The following is a 10,899-nucleotide window of genomic DNA, read 5'->3' as shown; positions in this document are numbered from 1 at the left end:
GATTTTTAGTTTAATGATTTTAATTTTTGGTAAAAGAATTTTAACAGCACAGAATTTTATTTTTATGATATACATAAAAATTAATTAAATATTAAGATTTTTAATTTTTGATGTTTCATTTAAATTATCTTATTTTAAGTTATTTCAAAAATTTTAACATAATATAATTTTTTTTTGACATTTTACGCTATGAAAATTTTAAATTTGAATATTAACATATTTTAAAATAACTTAATTGAAACAATAAGTTATCAAAGTGATTTATGTGGGAGTTATTTTATTTTTAAAATATAAAATTTTTTTTACATGTAACTTAAGTCATGTTAATATTGATCGGCCTAAAGGAAGGTTAATATTTAACAAAATTAAATGTGCATTTATGGTAATAAATATATGACAGTTATTTGATTTTACGTGTGAGTAATAAATTGATCTAAAAGAATATTAATTATTCAACATGTTCTTATTGTCAGTGTTAGATTACTACAACAAAAAATCGCTTACAAGTTAATATTTTTATCTAAAGATGAAATATTAATGGAATGTTCGATATCTTGAGATGTGATTTACTTTTATTCACAGGATTAAATATAAAATTAGTACCCGAACTTATTCATTTTTCCTAGATTAGTACCTATAGTTTTTTTTGTCCTAGTTTGGTACTTAAATTTTTTTTTCCGTCAACTAATTTGATTCCTAAAATTAACGCCGTTACTTTTTTTCTGATATGGCAGCACTGACCAATCGCGTGCTAATTATTTAGTCTCAGGTACCAAATTAGTGGACGGAAAAAAGTTCGAATACTAATTTGGGAGAAGTGAACAAGTTCGGGTACTAATTTTATATCTAACTCTTGTTCAAATTATTTTGGTTTAGATTTGAAATATTATGTGAGCTTGTTTTGATTGATTTAGCTACTACAATATTTTCCAACATCATTGCATGTTTTGAAACATTCATGGACACCATGTGCCACGATTAAGGAACTAATAGTCAACACTGCAAAAAGGTTTACCAACAATGAAAATGTTGAAATTAGTATGTTCTTAACAAATCTAATTTCAATGAAGTATATAAAGAAAAATAAAAAAGAAGAGTTGCATATACGACATTATAAAATAAACAATAAAATGAATTAACTAAGGATGGTTGTTTCTTTTGTGGTGCAACATGTATACTTATTATTTTTGCTTGTTCTTAGGCTAATTTGATTTCAGTACCTAGACACACTTGGTGGATAGATTTTGGTACAATAACTCACATTAGTGTGTTTATACAAGGTTGTCAGAACTACCGAAAGTCTAATAATGGTGAAAGATACATCTATGTAGGCTACAATAATTCGATAGAACTTGAAGCAATAGGGACTTTAGATTATTATTGTTAAAAACAAAACTTTCTTTGGATTTGAATGAGACTTTTGTTGCACTGTCTTTTTGGCAGAACTTGATTTCAATTTCAACATTGGACAAAGTTGGTTATTCTTGTTCGTTTGGAAATGGAAAATTTACTCTTTTTCATAATCCAAAATTGGTTGGTGTCAGTTCTTTAATAGGTTATGATAATATATATTTATTTGGTACTATTGCTTAATTTAATGAATCCTTACATACTACCATAATAGGTAAGAGATATAAATTTACCACTAAGAATTCGACTTTGTTGTGATACAAAAGATTAGGTTATATTTTCAAAAGGAGAATTGAGAGATTTGTGCCCGACGATATTCCTAATTCTTTTGGTTTTTCGGATACCCTAAAAGATATAAAGATTACAAAATTTATGATCTCACTACTAAAGCTATTTTTAAGATGGATGATGTCAATTCTTTGAGGATGTTGAGTTTGTTGGGAGCGGGGCGGAGAAAGAACTAATGCCGTCGTTTTTGAAGAAGAATATGTTGATATTCCTCAACACATTCTTTTAATTGTTATTGATAAAGGCCAGGAACAATTTATTATGCTTGATATTGTTCAAACAACAACTTTGGATCTAGACAATGCCGTAGAATCTCACAATCAAGTAGCAATTTTTACAACCTCAAGAACTAATACTATTAAGAAGGTCCACTAGAGAAAGAGTTATAATGATTTTAGTGGCATATTTTGACCTTGAACTACATTAGATGGATGTCAAGACTATGTTTTCAATGGTAACATTCATGAGACAATTTATATGGTGCAACCAGAAAAATGTGTTCAGTGATACAAAGTCAATGGTTTGCAAATTAAAGAAATCCATTTATCGGCTTAAGCAGACATCTTGTCAGTGGTATCACAATAGTCACCAAGTGATTATCTTATTTGAGTTCGAGATAGCTTTGGTTAATGATTGCATATATCACAAGATCAATAGGAGTAAGAATAGTTTCAATCAATGCCCTAATAATGATTTTGAAATTACGAAAATGCATAAAATTTTCTACATTTCAGAAGTGGAAAATCTAATGTATGTTCAAGTTTGTACGCGTTTGAGTACTGCGTACATTGTTGAGATGTTGTGCAAATATTTGAGCAGTTCGGGTATGGATCATTGGAAAACAACTAAATAATTCATACATTATCTTTAGAAAACAAAAACATTACATGCTCACATACTGGAGGTCTGATAAGTTAAAGATCGTCATGTATACAAACTCCGATTTTTATGGAATATGGATGCAAAATTTTGTCACTAAGATATGATAACAAATTGCAACCCTTTATTCAAATAAGAACAAGAACGCATTAAAGAGACACATAGATTTTAAATTTTTAGTTGTTAAATAAAGAGTTTAGAGTACTCAGGTGCCTATAAAACATATTGGGACAAACTCCATTATTGTGGAATCGCATACTAAGGACTATACCCATGGTTTTGATCGGCACATTGCTTATATGGGTGTAACGTCATTTCAGGATATTTGATTTTAGTGGGAGTTTGTAGTTTTAAATGCTTTTATGTTACAGATGCATTTTTAGTTTTAAATGCTTTTATGTTACAGATGCATTTTTAGTTATTTCAGTTTACGAATACTAAGATTATTTTCTACAAAAATAAGGTTTATTTGATTTAATCACACTCTGATTTTGGTAAAGTTTGACCCCACTAAGGTTAAGGAGGGCCAATTAGAATTAGACATATTTAGATCACATTGCATGTAATTTCCATACTACATATCCATACTTGATCTATGTCATTTGGTTGTGTTAATATATGTGATTAGGGATGAATTTAGTTACTATATATGTAACCAAAGTCGCATTGGTTCTATGTTAACATAATTAATGGACGAGATTGCTAGGAATGCCTTTCTGATATGATAGAAAAGTATTGAACTCATGAGGTTATATAAAGACATATAATTATGAGATAATTAGAATATATATGTGGTTCAAGTGGGAGATTGTTGGATAATATGGACATCACATACATATAATAAGAATAATTACATGATATTGTTTACTACCATAAAAGGTTAGTCCAGATTCAAAGTAATCTAATTTGGTTAAGATTTATTGGGTTTCAGTTATTAAATAAAGTATGAGTCAAATATGTGTAGATAACATAGTAGCTAATTTCTAATTGATGATGGTCTAACAAAAAATTAAGATTAATGTGCAAAAGTTATATATTAGGGTTATAGTCTCAAAATTATAAATACATAACTTGTCTAACATTCCATCTTCAAAAAAGAGGGAGCCACCGACTCTAAAATACTTGTTTGTTAATTTGAAAGATTAAAATTTGAAGATTTAAAGATATTGATGGATTTAAGTATGCTTTCACATCTTTTTTTTTTGATGATTTGACTTGACAAATCCCAATTTATTATATTTTGTATCAAAATTTTACAATTCTTTAACACTATCTACTCTTTGCAAAATTAAATTAAAGTTTTAATTGAACAAATGTGTATATATATTGGTGTAATAATTCTCTTTTTTTTTAAAAAAAAATGAACTTAAGCTTGAATTAAACTATATAACTCGTGGAATGAACTAAAATATAAAACAAAATTGAAAATATGTCTCAAATTTTGTATAAAAAATAAAATAATCGTAATTTAAATATAAATATATAAATTTATTAAAATTTACATAAAGCGAATTATTAACATAGGAAAGATGATATGAAAGTGTAATATTTTACAGAAGGAAAAAATAACACAAACACTTCATTTTTAAAATGGACTCATCATAACAAATTATGTAATATATGTTATGGATTTAAATTGAATTATCATGAATGAGTAATAATAAAAAATAATATAAGCATGATATACATAAACAAATCTAAAATCCACGGAGCAAAACCAAAGTCCAAACACAGTCAATTTCATTGAGACAATAAATTAATCCAATTGAAAGCCTTAAATTAAAAGAAGAGTTGTTTTGGAGTTTAGATTTTGGGTTTTCAATTTAGCAATTGCTTTTATTTTAATTTCATTTTGGATTATAGCTTGCATCATGCCTATTGCTAATTGGAGTCGCAAAGTAAAATACAAGGGACGCCGAATTAGTGGAGTAATTACCCAAACTTAGCGTGAACGTAATATATACGTGGGTTAGTAGGTGATTAATGATAATGATGGTTAATGATTTAGTTAATACTTATAAGATAGATTTTTATTAAAAAAATATATACATCAACTTAATCACAACTTGATACCATCCTACTTATTATTTTTTTTGTATTTTTTAAGTGTTATTAAATATATTAGATTTTGGTTCCTAGATATTCCAACTTCGTGATTGAGGAGATTTTTGTGCCTTTGTAAGTTACTATTTTTCAATGATCTGTTTTTATAACTTGTTCTGTTGGATAGCATTTCAGCTTCGTTGCTGTTTTTATTCGTACTAAGCCACCGTCACGAATGATTATAACACACACACACACACAAAAACCGAAGTATACTTATTACTCAGATTCAAAGACATGACAATGATGATGATGCGTCAAGCAAGGTTAAATGGTCCCTTCATTTCATCAAATATTAGGGTTTGTATTTTGTAATAAACTATTGTTTTACGGAAAACAGCATTAGAAATTATGAACGTGGTGTTGGTTTATGTTTGAAGGATAAGATCTGGAGATGGGCCCGGATGCTCTTAGATTCTTGCAAAAGAAGATAATCTTGTTCTTTGAGATGCTCTTTTATGCTTAAATGAGTAAAGGAGCTTTTAAATGGGAAAAAGTGGGGAAATAAAATTCTCGAGAACGCGAAGAGAGGAGGGAGATGACCCCCACGAGGGAATTAAAGTGATTTCACATTGTACCAACTACCAAGTTAAGCTAATAGTGCTTGATAGGGAAGACTTAGACCTTTGCCTAACAACATGGTCTCTCTCGCTGACGATATATTACAGGTGTGTGTGTGTGTGTAAGAAGAGGTGTTCGGAGTTGTCAAGTTATTTTTGGACCATGTAAAGCACTAGCAATAAACAGCAAAAAACATAAAGTTCGGGGTGCGATAAGAGGGTCCAAACTTCCTGTAAGTACTACTAAAATGCAAATGAGATCAGCTGACGCTATTATGTTCTGATGGATGGATCAGCATAAGAGTTATTGGCATATATACTGGAGATCCTAAGTACGTTTTTCGGCCGGAAGGGGGCTCTTATTTTCGTAAGACATGAAAATACACAACCTTCAAAGCTAACTTGATCCTAATATACGTACTTCCAAAAACACAAACACAAAGTGAAAGTCAAACAACAGCTGAATGATCCTAAACATCCATGACAATATATTGCAAAAATGATATAATAACACAAACATGTGAATCTGATAAAACGATTGCAAGAAACAGCCATTTATGTCTCAGCTAAATGACCATATTATCCCTTGTGGACATATATCCTTCCACAACCATTACCTCAAATTCTCTTCCTAAGCGAGACAAAAAAGAAAGTGCATTATCTAAATTTCCAAATCCAAGGTTCGTTGCTACATTGGGCCATCAAAGCAAAGGATGATAACTAATGCTCACCAATAACTAGAATTTGTTCTAAAACTTCAAAATTTCCACCCTTAAGGTTTCGATTCGATCACCTTCTTTGCAAAGGATGGTAAACAGAAAGCAGCCGAATGAATCTGCAATAATAAACAAGCAAATATACAAGATTTCAAAATAAGATTTTAAGACTTCTGGAAAAGGGTTAAATATGTGACTCAGCATTATTATTTTCACACGACCATAAAGGATTTAGAGTGGAGCAAAGTTTCACCTCAGAGTTGTAAAACTTAAGGGGTCGTTTTGATTTGCAGCAGCACTCATCTTTGTCTATAGGATTCACCGGATGCTTGAAGTCAACAAGAGGCCCCTCAGTTGAGCAAAGCATGAAACCAATCACACCACTGTAAGTTAATAAATAAAGTCAATGATACGCAGCTTTTGGCAACATGTATAATAGTAAACCAAAGTCATGCAAACACAATGGAATGCACCACATGATGATGCAGTAGCATAAGGAAAACCTCCATTGCTTTAGAAGGTATTAACAACATAAATCAACACAGAGAAAATATAGGGGGTGGGGGTGAAACAATTATATAAGAAAGCAGCAGTTTGTCACAAGGTGAAGGAAAGGTTATTAGTATATGCCTTGGGTATGTAGGAACTGTAGTCCACGCATAGTTAACAGAGCCTTTGAAGATTTGACGGCAGTTTGCTACAATATCCTCAATGATGTGCATATGTAGCCAGATACTTTCTGCCTGAGTGCAGACGACTCCTCCTGGACGAAGAGCCTTTGCCACAGACTCAAAAAAGGGCTTCTCAAAGAGTTCTTGAGCAGGACCTGAGATGTCAAACAATGACCCAATTCTCAAATATTAAAGATTACAAACCATTAATAACAAAGAAAAACAATACCAAATTTCCACCAAAAAAGCATTACCTATAGGATCAGAAGAATCCACTATAATTGCATCATAAGTACCTTCTGGAACAGCCTTCAAAAATGCAACTCCTGAAACACAAAAGGACATTAATGATTGATATCATGCAATAGAGTATAAAAACACAACCAAAAAAAAAAACAAGTTCACCATACCATCACCAATATGAAGTTTCACACGGGGATCATCATAACCAACAGCTACATCAGGAAAATATTGTTTAGAAACCTGGCACAAAAAAGTGCAAATCGTTATTACAACAAGGTTCCACCAAGGGATGGTTGGACGTTCCTAGCCAGTTGGCCTGCTGAAATTGTAAACTTACAATTTTGCAGAACCATTTCCTATGCTTTAATACATTTAATCTAAAAGTAACTTTACCCACTTTCCATCAATCAATTGCAACTAATTGTGAATCATAAAGAATGTGTTGAAAGCAAGAAAGAGATTACTAACATCAACGACCATCTTGTCAATTTCACAGATGTCAATCTGCTCAACCGAAGAATGACGAGAAACTTCCCGGAGAACTCCACCATCACCACCACCAATGACCAAAACCTGGTGAAAGAAACAGGTAAGTGGGAATCGAAGAAGACAACAGGTGCCCGTCAAGTCATTTGATCTTTGGTACAATACCATTAAAAGCAAGCTCCCAAGAGAAGCCACATTAAATGGAAACAGATTATAACTAAAGCATGTTCAACTTCCACCCAAAACTATTGAACACAAATAGTTCGTTGCTGTTAAATATCAGCAGTTTGTATTCTTTAAATTTTATTGGTTTTCATTTCTAAATGAGGGAGATTCCTTCAGGAAAAAGAGAAAAGAACATGTAAAACTTCTGTGGGTTTAACAGCAGATAGGAAAAGACCACATTCACCAAAAACTAATAAAATTAAAAATAATACAAATATGGAGTCAAAACAATAAACAAAATCATTTCCAGTGGATCTCAGAAATATTATATGGCTCCTTCAATATACTTAACGAAAATTAAGCATTTACTTCAGTAATTCTCTTGCAGCTAAATGTAAAAAATGAGGACTACCTTAATATCCATCCAAGCCTTAATGAATCTAAAACATGGCACGGAATTCACTTCAAATGTTTACTGAGAAATGCAAATCGTGTAGAAAACAGCTCTTGATATAATCAGTAATATAGTAGCTGAAATACCTTCTTAGGATTTGGAATGGAGCAAAGTGGAAGATGAGTGATCATCTCTTGATATGCACATTCATCTCTCTCTGTGAGCTGAATCACACCATCCAAAACAAGAACCTTCCCATATGTGGATGACTGCAAGAGTGCCGTGCTTCAAAAATTAAAAATTTAAAAGAAACTAAACAGGGAGAAAAAGAAGCAAGATAAAATGGGACCATGAAATACCTGAAAGACCATAACATTCTGGTAATCAGACTTCCCTTGAAACAAGACCTTTTCAACCTTTAAGGAATGCGCCTCTCCTGCATATTTCATATAAAACAGAGCCACTAAAGATATTTTTCTTCTCAGATACTAAATAAAAAGAAAGTATCATTTCAGTGAATTATTATGCTACTTCCTCCCTTGCATCTTTCTTAATTTCAAGTAACTTACAAAGCCTACTGCATGGAACCCCCCGTGCACACTAAAAAGACCCTAACTTGCAAAAGTAACACCAGCCTCGTACTCCACAACTTTCACAGTAACTACTAAGAAAGAACCCATAAATCCAAGAATCAAGACGGGCAGCAATGGATTAACATATTGAATTATGAATGAATATAGATCAGACGTCGCTATTAAACTAATAGTACACACTCCCAAATAAGAAAAATACACACAAGTGACAACATGCAAGCAGTATGCACTTCGAGATGTCAATCATATAAACAAGCAAATGTACACAAAGAAGCGTAAACGCTTAACATTCAATGAAAATGTAGTTAACTAGTAGTTAGACATATAAAAATGAAGTTTTTTTTTCCTTTTTCTTTTTCACTATAAAGAATCACAAACAGACCCACTACACAAGCAGAAATGACAACCAAGTTACATGAGATGTGCAAAATAATAACATCCTCAATATGGGAGATGGGACCATTTGAGAACCCTTTTTTTCCCCTAAAGAAGAGCCAAAAACAGAAAATATCAGATAAGAACGCACATCAGAAATGACGAATAAAAGGGGGAACGAAGTTGAAAAGAACCCAACCCATGAATTCAATCGAAATAAGTATCGCCCTTAGATGGAACCAATATCTTACACAATCAAAATAAGCACAATAAAATAAAATAAAATATTTTCATTCAAATCAGTTGAAAGCCAAATAAAAAGCACAGAAACTTGCTCACCATAATCTAAAACAAATCAATAACCACAAAAAATATACATAGATTAAAACATACATCGAAAATCAGAAAGGAAAAAAAACCAGATTTAAGAAAAAAGCCCTCTTTGGCGAAAATCAGAAAGGAAAAAAAAACCAGATTTAAGAAAAAAGCCCTCTTTGGAATCGAAGCAGAGAAAAAAAAAACACTTTACATTCTTTTCTCCAAAAGGAAACGTAAAGAAAAGATTAGGAGAAATAATGGGGAATCAGGAGAGTTGAAAAACGAACCAGGCCACATTGGGCTAATCTCAGAGAACCATCCAGGAATAACAGAGGAAATCCCATCAACTTCCTTGGAAGTGTTATTGGTATCAGCTTCCATTTCCATGGCAACAACAGCAGCAGCAGAAGAGACCCCGTTTTCTTCGTCTTCTCTGGGCCTTTTAACGGGCAAATCAGCACAACTTACAGGGGCACCGCTCTCTTCTGCCATTGAGACACCTATTTGTTTCTGTTTTAGAAATACAAAAAAATTGGGAAAAAGACCTAAAAAGAATCGGAAAATAGAAAATCTCGGGTTGGCTGGATACAGGTCACTGAAAGAGAAAAAGAGGCCACACTATATCGGTCTTTGGTCTTGCTTTATAGTAGCATCCAGACGCCTGTTGCTGCAAGGGCTGGGCTGTTTAGGCCTTCGCCAAATAATATTAATATAATATAAATTAAAAAGCAGAAAAAAGAATATTTGAGGAAGAAAAATCAAAATTTCAATTTATATCGTCATATATGGATTACGAAGAATCTGCTTGCAAACGACGCGTCTTTTGTGTGTGGACTGGGATTGTGACTTGTGAAGTTGAGATTTTCTTCCTCTTTTTTACTTCAATTATTAAATTATTACAAAAATATTCATTAGTTTTTAATAATGCCGAGTTGGATTCTGAACAATAAAGAATTTTCCAATTTAGTAAAATTGAATCAAATAAACAAAATCATTACCAGTATTATTACTGATAATAAATGATAAGGTTCTCAATTAGGGTTGGGATTGGGATGAAATCATGTTTCGTTGGGATTATCAATGAAATTTTTATTTAATAACAAATATTATTTTGCTTTATGTCAGTGTGAAAAGTTGGGGAATATCTAGGCGTAATAAAGCTACTGTTGGTGGATGATGCCGATATTTGTTAGATTTTCCCTTCTTTTTTATTTATTTGTCTGTTTTTGTTGCCTTCTCAAAATATAAAATGCTTTGCATGTGGGTTGGATACCATGGAATATATGGGATTGTAGACTTCAATCTTATCATCTTTACTATTTTATTTGGTCACGGGGGATTTATTGTATTTATTTCAAGCCTTCATCTTCCTTTGTCATGCATTGTAAGAAGTTGCATGATTACGAAGGTTAAGAGTAAAGATGAGAGAAATGAAGAAACGTGGTATTATCACTTTTGTTGTAAAACGACAACTAGAGTCTATTTATGGGTAGGAAAATAATTGTTTTTATGTGGTTTTTTAGGGAGTGCTTATTTGTATTTCTAGGGAATACATTGTTGAGTTTATTATACTTTGTTACTTCAAGTAGTTTTGGAGAGGTTATACTTGTAAGTGAGGTATTTAAGAGAGAGTGAGTGTACACTATTGGGCAACATTAAGGTTACAATTATCTAGTGAGTATTGCGTACGTTGGGATT

At 31.9% G+C, this 10,899-nt stretch overlaps 1 protein-coding gene across 1 annotated transcript; it reads right to left on the bottom strand.

The window, feature by feature from the left end:
* Positions 1 to 5,705: 5,705 nt before the first annotated feature.
* On the bottom strand, positions 5,706 to 9,943 carry LOC107909636 (spermidine synthase 1). Its single transcript, XM_016837246.2, has 9 exons — positions 9,489 to 9,943; positions 8,275 to 8,351; positions 8,062 to 8,184; positions 7,339 to 7,443; positions 7,038 to 7,110; positions 6,882 to 6,953; positions 6,587 to 6,782; positions 6,210 to 6,339; positions 5,706 to 6,075 (listed from the first exon to the last, which is right to left on the bottom strand). Exons 1-9 carry the CDS (start codon positions 9,691 to 9,693, stop codon positions 6,013 to 6,015), a joined length of 1,044 nt encoding a protein of 347 aa, XP_016692735.1. The 5' UTR covers positions 9,694 to 9,943; the 3' UTR covers positions 5,706 to 6,012.
* Positions 9,944 to 10,899: the final 956 nt, after the last annotated feature.

This window comes from Gossypium hirsutum, chromosome D02 (assembly GCF_007990345.1).
Source record: "Gossypium hirsutum isolate 1008001.06 chromosome D02, Gossypium_hirsutum_v2.1, whole genome shotgun sequence".
Lineage (NCBI taxonomy): Eukaryota > Viridiplantae > Streptophyta > Magnoliopsida > Malvales > Malvaceae > Gossypium > Gossypium hirsutum.
This window is presented reverse-complemented; position numbering and strand designations above follow the sequence as displayed.

Bases quoted from the DNA above. Each gene is read 5' to 3' on its own strand.
- LOC107909636 (XM_016837246.2), bottom strand. From the start codon at position 9,693: ATGGCAGAAGAGAGCGGTGCCCCTGTAAGTTGTGCTGATTTGCCCGTT. The intron at 8,352-9,488 runs GTTCGTTTTTCA...TGAAATATGCAG, and splicing joins GATTAGCCCAATGTGGCCTG to GAGAGGCGCATTCCTTAAAG. The intron at 6,340-6,586 runs GCATATACTAAT...ATTAACTTACAG, and splicing joins ACAGTTCCTACATACCCAAG to TGGTGTGATTGGTTTCATGC.